The sequence below is a fragment of the Podarcis pityusensis genome (assembly GCF_964106645.2).
Source record: "Podarcis pityusensis genome assembly, chromosome: 3".
Classification (NCBI taxonomy): domain Eukaryota; kingdom Metazoa; phylum Chordata; class Lepidosauria; order Squamata; family Lacertidae; genus Podarcis; species Podarcis pityusensis.
In genome coordinates, this window is record NC_138026.1 from 92803485 (window position 1) to 92827228 (window position 23744).

Sequence of the window (23744 nt, forward strand, 5' to 3'; positions counted from 1 at the left end):
AGCTCACCCCGTCACGGGGATTCAAACCGCCAACTTTCTGATCAGCAAGTCCTAGGCTCTGTGGTTTAACCTACAGCGCCACCCGCGTCCCTTCCGGTTCTCCTATATACATCTTAAAATTCAACAGCTGACTAGAAAGCTAGTATCTTCTCCTCATACAATTGGAGGATACTGAATAAATGCTACAGCCACTGGAATATTCTCTTTCTCTGCCTTTCGCTTCCATCATCCTGACCCTTTCCCTCTTACGTTGTGTACATATTTACCTTTGAATGTTTCCTCCTTCTTCGAGGGTGTTGCACGGCGTAATGTGCTTGCTCATTCCACCCTCACCCGGCCACACTTTCCACCTTGCATTTAGGCTTTAAGACCTGCTGTGTCCTTCTGCCTTGCACGGAGCCCAAGAGCTATGGCAAACGTGGCAATTAAATTGGCCAGGGAGAAGGAAGCCCTGAAAGGTCTGGGCTCCAACCAGAATGCCGTGAAATACTTAAAACAGGATTTTGAAGCTCTGAAGAGGCAGTGCTTACAGTCTGGCACTCTCTTCAAAGACGAGGAATTCCCCGCCTGCCCTTCTGTTCTTGGCTACAGGGATCTGGGGCCTTATTCACCCAAAACTCAGGACATTATCTGGAAACGACCTCCGGTAAGATTTTTACATTGTGTTCATAATCAATCAGGTTCAGATAACATTTCATTCATCCAAGTGTCCTCTTCAGACTCACAAGGAAATCCAAATTATTATATAGTAATTTTACTTTGAACCCTAGATAGAGTTTGTTTTAATGTTTCTCTAGTGGCCATCACCTTGATCTTGCAGATTTAAACAAGAATAGAAATGCTGAAGCTTCTTCTCCAATGGTTTGTCCTTTTGGGACTGATAAGGTTGTCAACCAGAGCATCTAAAATCAGGGATGCTTTTGGAGTGGCAATATCTGGATTAAGGGACATTTAACATATTGCATGGAAATATAGTGTGTGAAAATTAGAGCCATTTATTATGTTCTTGAGGTTGTGGTGGTCTGGAATAAGGGACATCTGGCAACATTCAGTGTTGAGAACGCCTGGAAATATATTCTTTGGGGATTTCCTTCTGCCAATTTCTGAGGTTTTAATAAGCTTAAACTTCACTGTGCTATTAGAGATACTGTTTCAAAGGCACATTGATGGCACATTAACTGTCAAAACGGGGAGGGAAAACCTTTCTGTGTCTGTATCATTTTTGCAGGTTGTTAGATGTAATTCCATTCTGCTCTGTTTCCACATTAGTCTTCAAATCCTCTGAAAATACTGTTTAAATATGTATTTAATGCATTCCCCCCTTTTAAATTAGTATTTTCTCTCAAAATATTTATCCCCATTTTCTTTCAAAACATGTATTTAGACTGCAATCCTTTACCTACTTTATTGAGAGTCCCATTGAACTCAGTGAGGCATCTTTCTGAGTGGTCTTATCATCTTGTCCCGCTGATTTCTCCTACCCCCAGGGAAAGCCATACATTAGCACTCAGAGCAAATGACAATCGGTTTTTTGTGTGGATTGCCATTTGTTAAAGAGCTGGTTTTCCCCGGGAAAGGAGTGGCGCAAGGGGGAAACAGCTCAGACCCGAACTTTCTAGGCACGGGGCAAGCTTAAGTGTGGACAAGCCCTGTATCACAACTACTGAGAACTACACCCCAACATTGGGAGGAATGCAAAATCTGGTGGACAGCAAAGTTCTGATCCCATTAGTCCACGAGCTGCAGATCAGGCCATTTTGTTTGCGCATTTGCAAGACCGCATACTATTCCTATTTCAAAGCCAAATTGCAAAAGAAATGAAAGTAGCTTTAAAAACCAAACTCTCTTTAATAATACAGTGGTACCTCGGGTTACATATGCTTCAGGTTACATACGCTTCAGGTTACATATGCTTCAGGTTACAGACTCCGCTAACGCAGAAATAGTGCTTCAGGTTAAGAACTTTGCTTCAGGATGAGAACAGAAATCGTGCTCTAGCGGAGCGGCAGCAGCAGGAGGCCCCATTAGCTAAAGTGGTGCTTCAGGTTAAGAACAGTTTCAGGTTAAGTACAGACCTCCGGAACGAATTAAGTACTTAACCTGAGGTACCACTGTAGTTACCTTTATTTTATTTTTTTGCCAAGTACACCCCCCCCCCAATGTTCTTTTCAATTGTTTTCCTTTGACTTCAATTTCATTGTCTTTTCCTTCTCTTGACTCTCTCGCACAGTTTCATAGATCACATAAACATAGGAAGCTGGCTTTTACTGAGTCAGACCATTGGTCCATCTCGCTCAGTATATACTAACTGGCAGTACTACATTTCAGATGAAGGAGAGTCACTGTTCTTCCTGGACCAATGCTGAGAATTGGGCCTGGGAACTTTTGCATGCAAAGCCATTCCTAAACTTCTCTTTCGTTTTGGAAGCATTTTCAGATAGTGCAGAGGTCTCTTGTCAACAGCAGGGTGGATGGAATGGGGTGTGTGTCTTCAGTTGCCTTCATAAAGTTTACTGTTCAGTGAAATTGCATATGCAGTTTTTACTACATTTTTTAATGAAACAATCAAGGAACAAACACCTCCTTAGAAAGGCTTTTACTCTCCAGGCACTTAAGAAAGATTTGAATGCAATGTGAATGAAGAACAGAACAATAAAAACATGTGACTGTTTCTCAGGAAAGCAGTTGCAGCTTATTTTCATTGTTGTGTGCCTCCCCAATCTCTGAGCTGTATGGGGTTCCAAGCATTTATCCAGGCTTCGTGATTCTTTCTGGAAATGAGGCACAGTGGAAATGGGGGCGTCTTTGTGATACATAGGCTATTTACGTGTATATACAACCTGAGCCTACGATTGAGGGGTTCATGACATGAACACTCTAAGACGGTCTTGTTTTTCTCATAGCTGCAGCCTTGCAGATGATGCTGACCACTGGGCTGTTATCAGCATAATCAGTATTCTAATGCTGGTTCTTACTGTGTTATGTTGTATTTTAACTACTGTTGTTCTTAACTGCTTTGTTCTTACTACTTTGTATTTTATAACGATGTTGGTATTTTTTATTAAATTGCAAGCTGCCTTGAATCCCAACTTGGGATATAAATACATTAAAATAAACGGGAAAAAATTGTAAAAACAATTAAAGATATCTCAAAGCAGCTACAGATTTTTTTTTTTTTAAAAACCCACATTCTTTCACCCAGCAATCTTGGGTACCATATGAATAGTATAAAGCAATGCTGATATTTTGACAATTCTGGGTGGTATTATGATTATTCTTACTGTATTGGCCCAAATATAAGCCGCACCCACAAATAAGCCACACCTTTAACATTTGGCGGCTTGGGGGAGGCTTGGGAGCCGCAGATGGGATTGCCCCGCAATCCCGGGTTGCTCTTTGGGGCAGGGGAGCCGCACCGCTTTGCCAGTGGCCTCCCTCCCCTTTACCCCTTTGTTCTGGCTGCTTGGGGGAGATTTGGGAGCAGTGGGTGGGCTGGGCGTCGTTGCCCCGTGCTTCCGGGCTGCTTCCTGGGGGTAGGGAGCCGCACCACTTTGCCGGTGGCGTAAGGTCACGAATATAAGCCACACTTTAACTTTTCACGATTTGAATTTGGAAAAAAGAACTGCAGCTTATATTCGGGCCAATACAGTGGTACCTCAGGTTTCATACGCTTCAGGTTACAGACGCTTCAGGTTACAGACTCCGCTAACCCAGAAATATTACCTCAGGTTAAGAACTTTACCTCAGAATGAGAACAGAAATTGCGGCATGGCGGCAGCGGGAGGCCCCATTAGCTAAAGTGGTGCTTCAGTTTAAGAACAGTTTCAGGTTAAGAACGGACCTTCGGAACAAATTAAGTTCTTAACCCGAGGCACCACTGTACAGTATTATTAAATTTTATGTACCACCCTTCATCCGAAGATCACAGGCCGATTTACAGCATAAAGATACAAAATGAAAACACAAAATACCTCTCATAATAACAGCAACTCATCTCAAGATCTGATAGTGTGACTCAGAGAGTCTTCCAGTTACAGCTACATGGGAAATGAAAACTTTTCTCTCAAAAGCTGTGACACCTTGGCTTCTCCCCATTCCCATAACAATCTACCACCTGCCGCCTTTCACCTACATTTAGAACAGCATGCCATATGCCTGGATCAAGAGCAGGTTTCTTTCTTTTCCTTTTAACAAACTCCTTTGGAGTGTCTGTGTGGATTTGACAGGAACTTCAACAGGCTGTTCGTGTTTGATTTTAGACCTGCTGCTTTATATCCGCTCCTAAACATTTAGGTTTTTATGCAGCTTTTAGTGGTGCTGTTGGTAGTTTGTTCAGTGGATTGCATTTTTATCGATTGTTTTGTGTTTTTAATTTTGTACATTGCTTCAAACTATTCCAGAAAAGAGAATACAGTGGTACCTTGGGTTAAGTACTTAATTCGTTCCGGAGGTCCGTTCTTAACATGAAACTGTTCTTAACCTGAAGCACCACTTTAGCTAATGGGGCCTCCTGCTGCTGCCACGCCACAATTTCTGTTCTCATCCTGAAGCAAAGTTCTTAACCCGAGGTACTATTTCTGGGTTAGCAGAGTCTGTAACCTGAAGCGTCTGTACCCTGAAGCGTCTGTAACCTGAAGTACCACTGTAGTGCTGGTGACAGTCTTGGGAGTGAGGACCTTCAGAATTGTAGTGCAGAGAAATAGTTCAATTTGGATATCATTCTTAGAATAAGACAGAATGGCACATCGAAAGAAATATGTTCATGAGCCCTTTGTTTCTTAGAAAGTAAAATAATGAGAACTTACGCATCTGCCTACAATTATGTGAACCATTATGCTAAATAGACAAAGAATGCAAGCTTATGCATGTTTCCTCAAATGTAATACCCACTGTGTACAGTGGAGCTGACTCCTAGGTAAGTATGCATAGAATTGCAATTTTAAGAATTTGTGCTGACTATTTTTTTTAACCTCAGCAAATCAACCAGAGCTTAATTTTTCAATTATCTTGATGTTTTAAGCGGTGTCATCAATGATGCTCTGGTCTTTTTGTTAAAGTGGCTCAGCTGAATTCCTGATCTAGAACTTACGTAGAAATAAATGAGCTTTCCACCCCAATAATGAATCTGAAAGCATTACTGCAGAACAGTCTTAAAACTAGTTACAATTAAATATTACAAAGTAACAAAGTAACACATTGCACTCAAGTAGCAATCAATGCAGTTCAGTCCAAGAACTTCTGTCTTTGAATCCAGATTCCATTAGGTTGGAAGCTCCTTCTCCCAACCAACATGCTATAGAAGCCAACTTCTAGGGGCTGTGGGGACTTCAGCCCCCACAATAAAATATTTGAGGGGGCCAGGCCCCCACAAAGTTGATGTGCATTCCCATTCAAATAGTGTGTGTGTCATGTGATCGCTTATGCAGGGCGGGGCTTACCAGGGACCCCACAATATTTTATTCCAGTTGGTACCCCTGCAACACGCTGATTAGGTAGGTTCACATTTAAATGCAAAACCGGAATTGAATTTCTCCCCCAATCTTAGCAGAGGTTATTGCGATAATCATTTAGTGCATTTGAGCAGCACTGAATTTGTAGGGAGAGCTCAGTTTCAGTGGAAATCTGCAGGTGACGAAGATGCTAAAACATCACAAGTTAGGAATCATCTTTGGTACAGGATTTTGAGAAATGGTGTGCATGCAAATATAGCATTTAATTCATTTTTGTTTTCAGGAGCTAGTCCCCAACCCTCAGTTCATTGTGGGAGGAGCCACTCGTACAGATATTTGTCAAGGGGAACTGGGTAAGTAACTGAATAGCACTCCCTCTCGCGGTCTTCTGGGGTGTTTGGGGAAGGAGGGAAACATCACAAACACCAAACCATACATGTTTTAATTAGATGTACAAAGGTGAGTGCAAAGAAGAAACTCCAGATAAGTTAAGCAAATAAATAAATATCAAAGAAGCAATATGAATCCAGGATGTAAAACATGTCACTTGAACCCAAACTTTATTGCTTGTTTTGCACATGCCCCCCCAAAGACTAGTCTAGGAAGCTGAGGCAGGTTTCACCCTCATTTTCATCTTCTGTGTCAGGTTTCTTTTTTCATTCATTTAAAACTAGCACGCCCTGTCTAATTTAGAGGAATAAGAGACAGGCTGTCTCTAAGGGTTTCTTTCATTAAACTTTGTCTCTTTGTCAATAACAAAAATTAGTGGAAATATCAGCCTGGCAACTCTCAAGAGAACTTGAAAGACTCAGGATGCTTTCCATATATTGTACAAACAACCTGCTTTTTATTATAATACTAATAAAAAAACAGAACACACCAGGAAAAGAAAAGCTTAGCCTTAAAAGCTTTGCCTTAAATGCAGAATCACATCCATAATCTTTCAGAATAACATGGTTTAAAATGGATCTTCAAAGGCTGTTTGCATCTGTACACATAGGTTAATACTTCTGCTAAAGCTTTCAAATGCCAAGGGCCCTTTTTAAAAACATTATTTTACAGAGCATGGCATTTAAAATAAGTTTAAATTTCTATATCCTTGCCTTAAAGCGTAATAAATCAGCAAGCCCATTTGAAACGCAGGGCAAGTTCCTTATGGAGGTGACAGAAATGAGACGTTTCCATAATTTGACAGCAACGAAAGCATTAATAGGTTCATATGCTACAATGTCCAATTCTCCCATTGAATCTGATTCTTCCAGGAGACTGCTGGCTTTTGGCAGCTATCGCATCTCTCACATTGGATCAAGAAATTTTAAGCCGAGTTGTTCCCAAAGATCAGAGCTTCCAGAAGAACTACGCTGGGATTTTTCACTTCCAGGTATATCTTCCATATTATTTATAGAGTAGGAGACACTTAAGCAAAAGTAGTCAACAATGTAAAACCAGGATCATGTCCTGGAAAAGGCAGAAGGACTTTGCCCATCATGTATTTGCATACTTTTCTGTGTGTATAGTATAGGCAAGATATAAACCAAGCAGAAACTATTTCTTCTCTCCAACCTCAGCCAGATAGTCCAGCTCTCTATATGACTTCACTCAGCAAACTTAAAAGTTATTTGTACAAGAAAAGATAAAGCATTGTGTAAAAAGTGGTTAGCTATGCCTCATGATTTTATATGTTGAATCCAGCTTGAAGTGCCTTTGATGGCCTGATATTCAATACGTGAGCTTTCCTTCTCCCCCCCTTTTTTTGGTCAGTTCTGGCAGTACGGAGAGTGGGTGGACGTTGTTGTGGATGACCGGCTCCCCACCAAAAATGGGCAGCTCCTTTTCCTGCACTCTGAAGAAGGCAGTGAGTTCTGGAGTGCCCTGCTGGAGAAGGCCTATGCCAAGTAAGCAAATGATTCTCAGATTTTGCTCAATGGAGGCAGCTGTCATGAGGCCTATCAGTCACAGTCTACCTTCTGTACAGTGTCTAATGCTACCAGTGAATTTTTCACTGGGTGAAATATAGGGCTGTAGCCAACAGTGTTGCTCAGCTGATGGTAAGGTTTTCATCGCTTGAATGTCAGTTTGCATTTCTTCATGCAGAAAGTATTTGATGTGTAGAGATCTTTCCTGTTCTAATTAATTCAAGAGGGTTCCGGAAGCTTCTCTGTGTGAAAGGAACTAGCAGAAAGGTTCATGATGTTTGGGTTATACCTTCAGAGAAGCTGAGTACAGCTGGCTTAAACTGGTTTTTTGTTATCTCTTCTGTCAAGGTCATGCTGACTATAAAAAAAGGCCAGAAGGAGCCTGGGCTTCACTTTCTCTTTCTATCTCTCTTCCTTCTGGTGTGGTGTTCTGTACATAGCGTTAAGGTTTAGTCTTATTATAAGTTATTGTAAGTTTAAGTTAAGACTGCTGCAACTGGATTTCTTATGGACAGTGCCAATCCTGAACGTATTGAACGTATGCTCATTTGCCTTCAGTAGCTCTGCTGGATGAAATACAACTGCCTCTGGTCTATTTTTGGGGAGTCCTGCAAAATGTTTAAATTTTTACTCTGCTAACTATACATTGGAACCTGCTCTGGATCAATATTGAGTAGAATTCCATGACATTGTATAGGTAGGGAAGCTAATTCTATTCCCCATCCCTCTGCAATCCCTGTGTCCTCTCTAAGGGGTCCCTTCACCCCCTGCGGCAGATTTAGGGAGTGTGGTGGGAGGCAGAGAAATTGTCTTATTTAATCTGTATGACGTGTGTGTGTGTGGAGACTGCCCTCATGCTTTTTTCTGCACTGTAGGTTGACAAGGCTGTTAGTTTTGGCTTCTTTTAGGTTCTCATTTTTCCAGTCCTAAATGCAGTTTGCTCCATTTCCACATACATTGCAAGTTCGTTGTTGTTGTTTTTGACCCAGTTTGCATGAACATTTCCAAACACATTTCTCCTAATATGCACAAAATTTGCCTAGGATATGGGTTTTTGAAATGGATGTTCATCTAATAGAATTCATTTATGCATGTTATCTGCTTTCATATACACATTGTTTTGCACATATTTTTCCACTAATGTGCACATTCTTGTACACATATTTTAACTGGAGAGCCACATTTTAAAATTTAGAGAAGTGCAAAGTTTCAAAAACACTTAGAGAAGTGTGGATAGACAAATTTCTTCACCATCCATACTGCAGGCTGAATGGCTCATATGAGGCTCTCGCTGGAGGATCTACTGTAGAAGGTTTTGAAGATTTCACTGGTGGCATCTCTGAATCATATGATCTGAGAAAAGCTCCATCCGACCTGTATCAAATCATCCAGAAGGCCCTGCAAGCCGGTTCACTGCTGGGTTGCTCCATTGATGTGAGTTACTGGCATCATCATCATCGTTTTTCTGTGCTCCAACCTATGTTGTGGTGAAGTGACAGAACGCTAGCAGCAGATATTTGTGTTAGGAACTTGGAACAGCAATTGTCCCACTTTAGGGAAGCAGCATCGAGTCCTACAGCTAGAAAAATGCACTTGGTGTTTTGACAAAAGTTGCATCCACACTTGGTCTTTAGTCAGGGGTTTGGAAAACAAGTCCCATGAAGAGAGAATGTTTAGCATGGAGATGACTGATGGGCTCACATAGAAGAGGACAAAGACTTGTTCTCTCTGTTCTTGGGTTGGTGAGGGGGCAGCAGTCAGGACTAGATCTAAAGAGTTTAAGTTATAGGATGGTAGAGCCTGGCTGAATATGAGAAGAAATCTATCGATGGAAATAGAAGTTTGATAATGGAACCAATTATCTAAAGGGGCAGTGGGTTTTCCCTCACTGGAGGCATTCAAGCAAAGGCCAGAAAGACATCTGTTGTAGATGTTCCAGCATGTACATTTGATTTCCTGCACGGAGCAGGAAGTGGGACTAGATAGCCTACAAGCCTTACAACTCTATGATTCAGAAGGAGCTCACCAGGTGGAGTCATTGTGCTAGCTTCCTGGCTGGCGGGCTGGCGTTGCTTACTGGGAAAGGCAAATGCACTAGTGGAGCAGGTGTGTTTGCACTGTGCAAACTTCCACAGCTCCTTGCCCCTCCTGGTAAGCAGCAGAGACCTACCTCCTGGGAAGTTAGCAAAGTAGCTCTGCCTCACCCCAGCGAATCACTTCTAGGATTTTAAAGCACCGTGTTGTGTTTTTACAATAATTTTATACGCCCTAGATAACCAGTGCAGCTGAAACAGAAGCAATCACAAGTCTGAAGCTGGTCAAAGGTCATGCTTATTCTGTTACTGGAGCGGAAGAGGTAAAAATATAGTGTGTGTGTGTGTGTGTGTGTGTGTGTGTGTGTGTGTCTCTGTGTGTGAGCTTTAACAAAGTGAACTGTCATGAAATTAATACTGTTGCACAGCACCCCAAGTGTCTGAGCAGTGCAAGCTTCCAGGGTATTTGTTTTCTTTTGGAAAATGAGGCACAGTGGAGACTGAGGTATCTTTATGATATATGGTTTATTTACACATATATACAACCTGAGTCTAGGATGGAGGAGTTCACTCCAAGAGGTCTTGCTCCTTCCACAGATCCAAACAGACACCAGCTATGGCTCTCTGCCTGGCTGCAGCTTTTCTCCAGCTTCTGGCTCATATAACTCCTCACTCTAACCTCTCTAAGCTCTGGGCTTATCTTCTAACTAACTCTGAGCGGAGTCTTAATTGCTCATCCCCAGGCTATAACCTCATGAGGAATTTAGCTTTGCTTAATTAGCTTTCAACACTTGTTGATTCCAGGGGATTAGCATTGTCTAGCACACAGCTGAAGCCACACACAGATTGGGCTTAATCTGGCACCCAAATCTTAACATGCCAATAACTGACTGTGGCGATCACACACAGGGCCCCCGGACGTTTGACGGTCTATTGACCCTGTGCCACCTCTGCGATTGCTTTTTCCGCTGCCACCACCCCGTATCTCACGGGGACACACGGAGTCCAGTCAGTTGTTAACATAAACAAATAATCAAGTTTATTTTTAAATGCAGGAACAAGCTTATGGTTTCAGTTAGTTTTTCTTGACAGTTTCTTATTCTTAGTTTCTAACAACTTCAAACTGATTATTCCCAACTATCTATCTGACTCCACCTAACAATTCCTCTCACTCTCTCACAATACAACTCTACCAACCCACACTTAATCCTCCTTCTTCCTTCTTCACTTCCCAAACCTCAACTCCCAACTCCCAAACCTCAACTCAATGACTTTCAAAACCTCCCACTCTAACTTTTATTCCCCCCTTGCATTCTCACTGGCCAATCACATCACACCTATTTTAACCCTTTCCTTATGACCCATCCTAGGAGGCAAACGCCACACTGATTAATTCTAACCTTTGGTTGATCTGGAGGTTATAGTGGTCTGGCACTCACAAACTCCTAACAATACTAAATGGCACAAGTAGTTTGTGAAAGTGCACTCCTTTTAACCTTCCCTCTAAAAAACTTAAAGCGCACTTTAAGACTGAAGTTTGCAAAGTGGTTTCAAAAACATAACATAACATAACATAACATAACATAACATAACATAACATAACATAACAACATAACATAAAACAACAATAAAACCCATAACTTATCTGTAGAAATGCAATGAAGGAGAAAAACCAGCATTTTAGGGCTGATGTTTTGGACAAAAGTTCCATCCACCCATTGGATGAGCTGGTTACATTTAAGAACAGCCGGTTAATGGAACAGGTTTCTGGGGACTGTGTGGAGGTCCCTGGAGGTTTTTCAGAAAATTTGTGTCCGGGGAAACCTTGCTGTTTCAGGGATTGTACAACGTGTCCCATAAAATCCAATTCATGAGCCCTTGAGTTTTGTGGTAGCACTAAGAAACTTGCCATAGGCTGCGGCTTTTGCTCGCATTGCTTTTGTTCTTAATGAATTTATTCATTTATTTATTATATTTAAATACCACCTTTTCCTCCAAGTCACTTAAGCTGGGGCACATGGATCTCCTCCCTCTCCCGATTTTATCCTCACAACAACCCTGTGAGGTAGGTGGGGCTGAGAGGTGATGACTGTGAGCTTCAGGGCCTGAGGGGGGATTTTAACCTTTGTCTCTAAGGTCCCACACTCTAACCATTACACTACACTGACTCTCACAGGATGTTTTCTAAACAGGACTGTCATCTATCAGGACGGCAACACTGAGGGGGATTATAAAGTCCTGATGTTCTGTTTGTGGTGCTTCCCACAGGTTAACTACCGTGGCCGTCCGGAGAAATTAGTCAGGTTGAGAAATCCATGGGGTGAAGTGGAGTGGACTGGGGCCTGGAGTGATAAGTATATTATTATCAGTATATATCAGTATTCACTGTTGCTATCAGTACGCAAATTTATGCAGTTGATTCTGTTTCCCCCATTTGCATTATGCATCCTTTGCACTGAATGGGGTAGAATAATGGAAATACAATGTAACTTGTCTAATTTTGCCACAGCAGACAGTGAGATGAATAATGTATTTTGGGCAGAAGATGAACTGCAGCAGAATGGAAACAGCGCCGGTTGGGACAAACACAGGACTGGATGGAAAGCAATGCTTTCTTACATCCTTAGTCCTGGGTCATCTTCAGATTGTCACACCCCCACCCCACACCCAATGCTTGTATAGTAACTCCTGAAATGCCATTTATTCATCTACTTCAGTGATGGGGTATCTGTGGCTGTCCAGATCTTGTTGGATTCAAACCCCCATCAGTCCCAGACATCATGGCTAGTTCTCCTAGATGATAGGAGTTTGGGTCTGGAGGGCCACAAGTTCCCTATCCTTGATTTATTTATTTTTTGAATATGTACCCCACCCTTCTCCAAGGAGTTCAGGAGATTATCCTATGTTAGTTCCATAGCAGCTCCATGAGGTAAATTAGAATGAGATATGGTGGTTGATCCAAAGCCACCCAGAGGGCTTCAAGGCAGGGATTCGAACCCAAGTCTCCTTAGCACAATTACCACACACTAGCTGAATACTGTCCTCCACCTGTGAGATTCACACATTCTATAAGCATTTGTAGTGTGGGCATCTGACTGGGAAGATGTTCGTGTTGATTTTTTGAACGTTGCCCTGGAAATGAGATGGAAAAAAAGGAGCTATCAATCTCTTTTACATTGTCACTGGCTCTGCCATATAACATATGAAGTTCCTCTAAAATTACATCTGGCAAAGTTAATATATCAAATGACAGCTGAAAGGAAGAAAGTAATATTAATAAGTTAGGAGGGCTATCTATTAACTCACACCCATGGCTTTTCATGCCTGGATAGTAGAGCAGAAACATATAGGAAAAAGAGTATTTCTAAGAGGATTCTTAAGCCTGGCTGAACATGGGGCCGAGCTAGACACAATGGCTAACTGCACCTTTGCATTTTACGCACATACTGAAATAAATGTAAGCACCAGGTAAAGGGAGGTGGGTGGGGGCTGATAATTATCAGCATTATTGGAAGAGTTTAACCCTTGCAGTGATCCCTGGAGCCACTTGTGTTGAGATGTCACCTTATTTTGTACTCTAAAAAAATCTGCACATTAAATGCAGTTCTATACATGTGCAATTCTATATATGTATACTCAGAAGTTAGCCCCATTGAATTCAATAGGGCTTTCTTCCTGGTAGGCATATACAGTATAGGATTGCACTCTTAACACCATATGCTTATTTATTTGAATGACTGATTGATTGATTTGTATACTACTCTTGCTCCCGTCATCCATCGTTACAAAATATTTCATACCACCATTAAAAATCTAAACACAAACTTCCAGAGCTACAGTCTTAACATTTCCATCTGTTGGGTCCCTGGGGACTTAACTCCCAAAGTCCTGGGCAGATCAATAGGTCTTTAACTGGCATCTAAAGGCCAGCAGTGAGCAGGAGAAGACTTATTTCCCCAGGGAGAGAGTTCCAGAGGTCAGCACACCTGTTTCCTACTCTGAAACAGAATTAACTGTACGTTAAACCATCTCTGGAAGTTTATTTTTATTATTTACTGAAATTTAAAACGTTTTCATTTGAGAGGCATGTGATCAGGATCTCCCTAGAGGAGTGGAGATTCCAATAATATTTCTTTTCTTTTCAGCAGAGCGTTCCTTGTATCCCCAGAGTAAATAAGGAATTGTTTCTGCTTTATCCCCAACTCCAGATTTAATTTACTACTGTATCTCATGAATAATGCCATATCAGTAGATAAATAATCATATAAAAAACAGCCAAACAGCAGGCACATAAACAAGGATTAGATTTCAGGTATTATACTCACATCAAAAAGGGCTCAGTTTTAAAAATAAATCGTACAATAAAAATGATTTAAGTCAGAAATTATAAAGCGTTTAACACTTCTTTTCTATCACTTTATGTGACTTTTAATCCAGCAGTGTGGAACCTGTGGTTCTCTAGATGTTGTGAGATTCTAACTCCCATCAGCTCCAGCCAGCATGGTCGATGGCGAGGACTGATGGGAGTTGTAGCCAGTGTTTTTTTCCTGGCAGTCTTCTTTCTTCTTTGGCGATCACTTGTAGCCGAGTAAGATTGTCTTCCATAAACACAGTTTTAACAGTGAGTCAGTAAGTGACTGTGAAGGCCGATTCTGCATCCATACGTGCTTCCACAGTGGGGACATAGGTTTCTGCGCAGGAGTTGATCACGATGTGGATTTGCCAAGCATGCCTTCCTCTTAGCGTGTTTCTCCCTTTTGTCCTGAGTTCGAGTGTCTTCAAAGCCCATGACACCTTTGGTAAAGGCTGTTCTCCAGTTGGAGCGCTCTCAGGCCAGTGTTTCCCAGTTGTTGGTATTTATACTACATTTTATTTAGATCTGCCTTGAGAGAGTGTTTAAACCTCTTTTGTTGACCACCAGCATTACGCTCTCCATTTTCTGGCAGTACTCACTGGTACGCAGTACTGGCACCCTCCCCCCCTCCCGCAGCTGTGATGGGCCCCATCCAGTCTTCCCATGGCTACAGCGGGCCCTGTCTGGCCTTCTTGCAGCCATGGCAGCCCTCCCAGCCTCGGTCCCTCAGGGCTCAGAGATAGGACTGCGTTCATATACATATGCAACTATTTCATGCTTAATTTGTAGTGGCAAAATGTTTGGTTTGTAATGCTCTCCTATCCCTGCAGTGCTCCACAATGGAATTATATTGACCCCAAGCAGAAAGCAGCTCTGGATAAGCAGGCAGATGATGGTGAATTTTGGTAAGAACCTTTCAATCAATAGCAGAATGTAGATAAACATGCTGCAGTGCGAGGGTGACACTAGATGTGATGTTAAATGCATCACTTGTGCTGTGTCATTTGCCTTCTAATTGCTAACAGCAGATGAAGGAAGGCCAGATTTTTGTCAGGACTGTGGCACATAAGGAGAGAGGTTTTCATGTTTTCCCTCCTCGCATAGTCCTGATGAAAATCTCCCCCTTGCAATAATAATTTATAATAATAATAATTTATTATTTATACCCTGCCCATCTGGCTGGGCTTCCCCAGCCACTCTGGGCGGCTTCCAACAAAATATTAAAATTCCGTAATACATCAATGATGCCTTGTGGCGACAATTGGCTAATAGCAGTTGTGGTGGTGAAGATTTTTGTTGGACTTGCATCGGGGGAAAAACGGGATGAACACCCACAACACACTCCTGGCAAAAAACCTCATAGGAGCATAAGAAGCTGAGTCAGACAACTGCAGCTTAGTGGTAAGATAAAAACACTCTGCATGTGTTCAGAGACTGCTATGCAACATCTTCCTTCACTGGCAGCAGAAATATATGTGTGGAGTAGACCAGGCTATTAGGCTGCTGTTCTTTACAGTCATTTGGCAGTGCAGTTGGCTCTTCTCTGTCATGACAACTGTTGGTAAGAGAGGGACTTTTATCATTTATTGCCCTGGGATCCCTAGCAACTTAGACCTGGCCCTTGAAATGTAATGTGGGAATGGCAAGTCCTAGACTCTAATTTGGTATGAGCTAAGGATAGCATGACTGACTGGACGCAAGAAGACTAATCACTGAGAATTTGTAGGCCTTCCATTATTGATGGGGATTCCTAGAAGTTTCAGAGCTTTGTAACGCCAAATAATTCCCTCGTGCTATTGCTGCCTGCTGTCTCGGTAGAAGATAAATCAATGGCAAGTGGATAATGGCTTTCTTCCAGACTCACTAAGCACTCTCGTATGCTCTGCTCCTATGGCAGGATGTCCTTCTCAGATTTTCAAAGGAACTTCACAAGGCTTGAGATCTGCAACCTGACTCCTGACACCCTGACAAGCAACCATGTCCACAAATGGGGTATGACTTTGTTCAACGGAAACTGGAGACGGGGCTCCACAGCCGGTGGGTGCCAAAATTACCCAGGTAATGTCACCGTGGAGAAGCCAATAACTAGCCATAGCTATTGTTGATGGGGGAAGCTTTTATACTGTAGGACTGCCTGCAGGTTATTTCAGTGGTCTCACTATTTGAGCCATGGGGGCAATTGTAGATCGGGCTCTTTCCCAAGTGCCTGTTGGAAGTGCAACAGCAGGGATCGTTCAGTTTGCAACTTAAGAGTTATTTCTGTTGTTGGTGAGTCAGCTAACCGAGGTGATGGTGGTGGAGGAGGTGTCGCGTAGCAACCAGGCAGATTGGCATGATCTCTAGTGAGGTAGCACCTGCTGTGTAGTTCTGAGGGAGTTTTCATTTGTATGTTTAGTTGTATGTCTCCCTGCTATGTACAAGGCCTGATGGGAGAAAGACAAAAGCTCTCTGATCTTGTCATCTCAAATTATACACTGTTTTTGTTCAGTTTCCCTCAGCAAAATGCTGTCAGGGTTTCTTGCATTATGGCGGATATAGGTTAGATTCAAACCGAGCTGTGATGCATGATGCGCACATTTCCATCTGGTCAAAGTACAAGAGGTGGGACATTGCTGCTGTGCCGTCCTACATTCTGTGGCAGTGCGGCTGTTTGCGAAGATTGGGATGGAGCATGGCAGAGCATCTGCAAGGGTGGGGGCTGCACCCAGGTGGCGGCAGGCACACCTGTACCTGCCACTGCTGACTTCCTGCTCCCCACTGCTCACTGCCGCTCTGCTCCACTCCATCCTAGTCCTGCTGAGATCCAATATTGCTGCTGCTGGGAAAACAGCACGGCAGGCACATCAAAATTCAAGTGTTAAACTCTGCTTTGCAGTGTTCATGTTAGTATTTTCATTGCTTTTCATTTTTGTTTTCATACATTACTGTTGTGTGTGTGTGTGTGTGTGTGTGTGTGTGTGTGTGTTTTAAGTTCTAGTTCTACATCTCATTCATTTTTCAGTATGGCACTGAAACTGTGATAAAAAGGACCAAACTGCAATATTTACCATAAAATTGCATATATTAATAGTCTAGAAATAACTGTTTTGTTTTTATGTGTCGAATGCTAAATTAATTCCTAAACCCATTGCTGTTTGGGGCTCCAGCCTGAATATGTAATTAAAACGAATAGCAGTATGGCGTGCGTTAATTAAGCATTTTAAAAAATGTCTTCAAGTGGGAAAACATTTTTCTGCAGAATTAAAAAAACACGTGATTTTACTTGTAAGAGCCATTCCTTGGTAGGTTCAGTGCTGTAATCTGGGTATAATAATGAAAGCATTCAAACTCAAACATTACAGATCACAAACAGTTGTTTGAATAGAAGCGATGCCACATTTCACTGTGGGCTGGTGTCAGTGGAATGCCGCTTTGAAATGGTTTGGGAAAGAGCTGAAGAGAAGAGAAAAATATCAGCATGTTATAAAATCTCTCTTAACTGGGAAATTAATGGCTTCAGACATACTCAGAGACCAACCATAACACAAACATGCCATAGTGGGCCTTAGGATCACCACTCCCCCACTTCACATTATTTTGAAGCTGCTTTTTCTCCTTTCATTTTTGGAAACAAAACATCTTTTTCTGTTTTGTCTAAATGCAGGAAATGATTTGTGCAGACCATAGTTAAGAAACTGGGATACCCTGGTTTGATACCCTGTTTCGTTACCTAACAATGGTTTGCACAAACCACAATCTTCTCCATGTGGACAAGACAGGAAACAGGTTTGTTTTAAACTGTGAGTGAAGGTTTCACCTTTCTTCCCCTCATATGTGAAGAAGGGAAGGCTGCACAATCCCAAGCCCCACCACGGTGTGTTTTCTTATCACAACAAGGTTATGGTTTGCTGTTATGTCTGAATGCAGTCTGTTCTCATTATATCGCAGGGTATGTGTCATTCCGAGTTTTTGGGTCACCAATCAAACCCAGTCATTTCTCAGTCTCAGTTATTTCTAGAGACGCTGAGGTTTTAGAGAAGAAAGTCAGAAAGAAAGGTGGCCACCTTAAAAAGTGGGAGTGAAAGAGACCCAGGATGCAATTTTGGGATAATTTTATTGATAGGATACATCTTCCTTAACATTTTGGTCTAAGATATGGGGAAGGGCCATAACTCATTAGAATTAAGCTTAGTACCTTTTAAGTCATTGTGTACTTAAAAGTAGTATGGGACCATGCAGAAGCATCAATGTAATGGCCTGAATATACTTGCAGCTGAATAACTCATAACTGGGTTTTTTAATTTTAAAATATTCATTTTCAAGCCAAACCTGAGAGTTGTATCTTATATGAAATGGCCCAGTAACAGTCTCCTGAGGATAAATAACGGGTTTGTGTTAATGACTGCAGTCTCTTTGAGCTGGTCACCGCTCCCCCGAGGGAATGTCTCTTAGTAGCTTGATTCATTATAACTGCAATAAATATATAGCATACTTGGGCAGGGGTGGCGAAGGAAGCATAGAATATATAAATATAATGGGAAAGCCAGGCTGGAAGCCAAAGTACAGTTCATTCTTAAGGACAATTCCCTGCAGCTCAACCTGCTTGCACTAGCAGCAAAGAAACCCCTCTCTCGTTTCTCTGGTGATTCTTACATATATTTCTACCTTTGCCTTTACAGCAACATACTGGACCAACCCCCAGTTTAAAATTAGGCTGGATGAGCCAGATGACGACCACACAGGAAGTGGGAGTGAACCATGTTGCAGCATCCTGGTGGGCTTGATGCAGAAGAACCGTAGGAGGCAGAAGAGGATGGGGGAAGGGCTGCTCAGTATTGGCTACTCCCTTTATCAGGTATATTACTCATTGCTCCTTGATACTTTCTGCCCCGCTCCACTTTCCATCAACCTCAGACAGCATGGCCTGTGACTAGGTGAATGGGAGATGGAGTCCATCAACAGCTGGTGTGCCATCAGTTCTCCACACCTGCCTGAGTGCCGATCAATAACAGCATTGCTTCTCTCTGTGCATTTATTCTGTGGTGCCACAAAATAGCGGTGGAACACATGCTGTGCTCAAACAAGGTTCCAGATTCAACCCACAGTAGCTGGTTGGAAATACTGCTCCTGGTCTGAATAAATAGCATTCAGCTACCTGGATAGATGCCTTGCCATAAAGCAGCTTTCTGCATTCAGCAAGATTCTTCAGAGTTCCGTCCTGAAAGCTCAGCTGTGAAATACCTTGAAAAGGCTCAAATCTTGTGAATGCAAAGCCAAGGCAGGCTGATGTACGTGAATCCATCCCTGAAAGATGCTCTGAAATTGGCATTGGCCTCAGATTACCAAACCAGGCAAAAATGACGGAATGTTTAAGTTGGAGCAGAGATATTGCTGAGAAAGGTTCATCTTTGGCTGAGTGTGCAGGAAAGGGTGGTCACCAGGCATAACAGACCAGCTGTTCAAATCCATTAAATATTCTTTTGGTTGACTTTTCATCCAGCTGCTTGTGAAAAATATAGAGCCACCATCTTTCACCAGGCCTTTATGTCTCTACCCCTTTATATGTCTCTTGCAGGTGCCAAAAGAGGTACATAAACTGTGCTGGAAATATGCATCCTCCAAAATAAAAAGATCATCTACTGCTTCTTGAAGGCTGATGTGCCCCAAACTGACAATTGCCCTGCTGACATATGAGGGACATTTGGTTTCTAAGGGTGTATGCTGACTATTTTTGGAAGGAAGGAAAGAAAACTTTTAACTTAAGGGCTGATTTGCGGGGAAAGTGGTCCTAAGATGGCAGTTCAGAGGTGTTTAATGTGCTTTTCATCTCCCATTACATTGCTTCTTTGAAAGGAGGCTTTCCTGAATGTCAGATTTGTTGGTTCAGCACACCACACCTCAAGCATATGTGGACTGACCACGGGGGAGGGTTATATGTAACCCAAATAATTGCTCATAAAGGATTTATTTAAGTTTGCTGGGTGTGGGGCAGGGGGAGAAAAGAACACTAAAGTTTAAAAACAAATAAATCGTGTGGTACAGAAATAGGGATTGGGAGAGAATTTCCACATTTTATCAGAATATTAGAAGTCAAGGTCACCCAATTAAATTGACTTGTCCTAGATCCAGGATGGATAAAAGAAGTACTTCCCACAACACACTTATGATGCTTAACTGCTGCAAGTGATGGCTATGAGTTTAGACCAGGCATAGGCAAACCCGGCCCTTCAGATGTTTTGGGACTACAGATCCCATCATTTCTGACCACTGGTCCTGTTAGCTAGGGATGATGGGAGTTGTAGTCCCAAAACATCTGGAGGGCTGAGTTTGCCTATGCCTGGTTTATATAAAGAAAATAAAAAAGGAGGAGGCCTATCAGTGGCTATTAGCCATGGTGGTTGAATAGAACCCCCCCCCCGCCATTTTCCCTAAGTCAGTATACCTCCAGATACCAGTTGCTGGAGGCAACCCCCCCCCCCCCGAGGGCTATTGCTTTTATTTTCTGTGCTTGTGGGCTTCTTGAAGGCACCTGTTGGCCATTGTCAGAAACAGGATGGTAGGCTAGGTAGACATTTGGTCTGGTCCAGCAAGGAACTTCTTTCGGAGTGGTGGTTGTATAAAACCATGCATGCCACGCTGCTGCTGCTGCTGCTGCTGCTGCTGCTGCTGCTGCTGCTGCTACTACTGTGTGTGTGTGTGTGTGTGTGTTTAGAAGTAGTAGTGCTTCCCCACACTTCCAGTTTGCTACTGTATTGCACAAACCACATCGCAGGAAGAGAAGCTTAGAGCTAAGTGAGCAAGTTAAGGGAAAGGTGACAGCCTCCTGTTGGAACCCAGCTGCTCTAAACAAATTAAGCTGTTGCTTTCCACAACAATGCCTAAGAATCACAGCAATGCATATTGTAAAGATATTCTAGGCTATAATTCTGCATCAGACCAGCATGGGAAGTTGCACCTGATTCCAGTTGCTAATGTATGTTTGCTGTTTGACATTTCTAGTTAAGAGATATATGCTATCAGTAGACAATGGAGTACACCCTGTTTCAAACAAACTCCACCTTGCCTTAATGAGTCACATTTTGAAATGCAAGCTCACGCTGCAAAGGCACTGTTTAAACATTTATTGTTTTGCTTTTGTGCTTTTGTTCAATTTAAGGCACCCAATTTCCTCTTATAACTCATGCAGAGCTTTGGAACAGATTTGTATTATCAGTTATAATATAAAGATGCTTGTATGTTGCAAGCTCGGATAGTAGATTAGCATTTGGTGGAAGGTGCAGAAGAAAATGAGCTGTGGAAAAGCTGCTTTCTTGAGATTTATACAGGCTGAAGGTACGTCTACACACTGTGGAAAGCACCTCATGTTTTTGATAAACTTAATATGCCAACTCATCAGTTTGTAGGGAAAACGTTGTAGGAAGAAGATTATGGAGATGGCAGGGGGATGGCAAGAGACTGGTGAAGCAGAGATTAAATCTCATTTAGAGAGCAACTGTGTGCCACATGCTAGTTATGGCTGTCTCAAAACAGCAGACCCAGTTATTTGAAACACTTAACTTAGGCTGTGTGTACACCATAAATGAAAAGTGTATTTAAAGCACATAGCTTCCTTCAAAGAATCCTGGGTGTAGTTTAACCCTCATAGAGCTACAATTCCCAGCACCCTCAACAAACAACAGTTCCCAAGATTATTTGGGGGAAGCCACATGCTGTAAAGGTGGTGCTGTGGGTTAAACCACAGAGCTAGGACTTGCCGATTGGAAGGTCGGCGGTTCGAATCCCTGCGACGGGGTGAGCTCCCATTGTTCGGTCCCTGCTCTTGCCAACCTAGCAGTTTGAAAGCACATCAAAGTGCAAGTAGATAAATAGGTACCGCTCCGGCGGGAAGGTAAACGGCATTTCCGTGTGCTGCTCTGGTTCACCAGAAGTGGCTTAGTCATGCTGGCCACATGACCCGGAAGCTGTATGCCAGCTCCCTCGGCAATAAAGCGAGATGAGCGCCGCAACCCCAGAGTCGGTCACGACTGGACCTAATGGTCAGGGGTCCCTTTACCTTTGCCTTTACATGCTGTAAATGCCCTGCTGGATCACATCAGAGACTTATCTAGTTCAGTATCCTGTTCTCACAATGGCCAGCCAGATGCCATTTGGGAAGCCCATAAGCAGGACATGAACACAGCAGCAGCATCTTCCTTGTGTTCCCTGGTAACTGGCATTATGAGCCCTAAATACCTCTAGAACTTGAGGCAATATATAGTCATCCCAGTTAGTGGCCATTGATAGACTTCTCCTCCACTAATTTGTCTAATTTATTGGTTTGTTTTAGTGTTTGTTTTATGCATTTTGTGTTCTCATTTAGTATTATGTTGCAAACCGCCCTGTAATTTTTGGATGAAGGGCGGTATATAAAATTTAATAATAACATAAACAAATAACAAATGAATAATCCTGTTTTGCTGTTGGCGGCCATCACAACATCCTAGCAGGTGAACCTTGGTGGCCAGCAAGGAATATGTGCAGGACAAAGTTGAGAGGAGACCCAGTATGTTGACTGGGGAAAGGTTACCTGGTTTATGCTCCCACTTGGATGGAATTGTTTCTTGTGTCCTATGTCTTGCTAGCTGTTTTATCCTGATTTTTCATTCTCACTGTTCTCACTAGCTGGGAAATCAAACTGATGTTCATCTAAGCAGAGATTTCTTCTTGACGAACCGACCTGTCGCTCGCACCGACACATACGTCAACTTGCGTGAAGTCTCAAACCGCTTCCACCTAGCTCAGGGAGAATACCTCATTGTACCTTCTACATTTGAGCCTTTCAAAGATGGAGACTTCTGCCTTAGAGTCTTCACAGAGAAACAGGCTAAAGCTCAGTATGTATCTTGTACCCCAATGTGCCAAAAGGCATTGTCCCTTTGCACTCAGTGCATCAAAGCTGTGGCTTGATCAGGTGTCTAATCAGGCTTATAGCTCATGACCCCCCCTTTTTTTTGCTCTCTAAGTTCTCATTAGGGAGTAATGACTATTCAACCATGTTCCATTATGCCTCTGCTGGCATAGTGACTGAAGTGATATAATAAAAGACGAATGAAAAGATAGTTGGGGTGGATCTTGGAGTTTGGTGAAGAAAACTTTAATTTATATGCATAGACATTTTGCTTGTTTGTTTGTTTGTTTGCTGCCCTTGACCATAAGGTCCAGGGTGGATTACAGCATTAAACACCACATTAAAAACAGTTTAAAACAACTTGCAATCATAACAACAAACAGGTTACAAGAAAAGTGGTGGTGGTGAGAACACCTCCACTCACTGATTTCCCCATTCCTTTTAAAATCCCCTTTCCTTCACCAGAACCTATTTAGCATGTTTTTCTTTGGATGACAATCAAATATTCAATTAGTTTGAAAATGTTCCTTTTATGGACCAGGGTAGAAGTTAAGTCCATGTCAGATGGAAACAGCAAAAGCAAGTGTACACAATTTGGTTCTGGAGTATTAAGGTGAATGAACCATTTTGTCCCTAGTAGATAAAGGATCTTGCATGGTTACCTTAAGGCTGAGATAGCCAGTGCGGTCCCCTTCAGATATTATTAGAATTCCATGAGTCTGTGTCTAATGATAATGGATGATGGGAGTTGTAGTCCAGCAATGTCTGGAGGGTGCTATGTGGGCTAGCTCTCATCTGCTCCCATACAGGCAATCTCAGGCTTTAAGGTCTGCCTCAGGCCCGCCACTCTCTATACCTTCATCTTGGATCATCAGGCAAGTAAGCATGAGTGTCAGGGCCTTCTCAGTGGTGGTACTGCACCTCTGGAGTAACCTTCCACTGGAGATGCATCGGAATATCTCTTTACTGTCTTTTTAGAGAGACACCAAAAACATTTCTGTTTCAACAGGGATTTAATGTTTGATCGTGTTACTGTTTTAAACTGTTCTTAAAACAAACAAAACTATTGTAAGATTGTTATCATTTTATGTTGCGGCATTTTAAAGCTTTTATCTTAGTAGTTTG

At 42.4% G+C, this 23744-nt stretch overlaps 1 protein-coding gene across 1 annotated transcript in view; it reads left to right on the top strand.

Moving 5' to 3' along the window:
• Positions 1–338: 338 nt before the first annotated feature.
• LOC308474218 (calpain-8-like) overlaps positions 339–23744 on the top strand; it is a 43260-nt gene continuing 19854 nt past the window's right edge. Inside the window, exons 1-12 of the mRNA XM_081000355.1 lie at positions 339–646; positions 5734–5803; positions 6713–6831; positions 7212–7345; positions 8632–8800; positions 9639–9722; positions 11668–11753; positions 14584–14658; positions 15651–15811; positions 18412–18587; positions 19308–19319; positions 22394–22605. Of these exons, the coding sequence (XP_080856481.1) occupies positions 410–646; positions 5734–5803; positions 6713–6831; positions 7212–7345; positions 8632–8800; positions 9639–9722; positions 11668–11753; positions 14584–14658; positions 15651–15811; positions 18412–18587; positions 19308–19319; positions 22394–22605 (1535 nt within the window). The 5' untranslated portion in view covers positions 339–409. The remainder of the gene's footprint in view (positions 647–5733; positions 5804–6712; positions 6832–7211; positions 7346–8631; positions 8801–9638; positions 9723–11667; positions 11754–14583; positions 14659–15650; positions 15812–18411; positions 18588–19307; positions 19320–22393; positions 22606–23744) is intronic.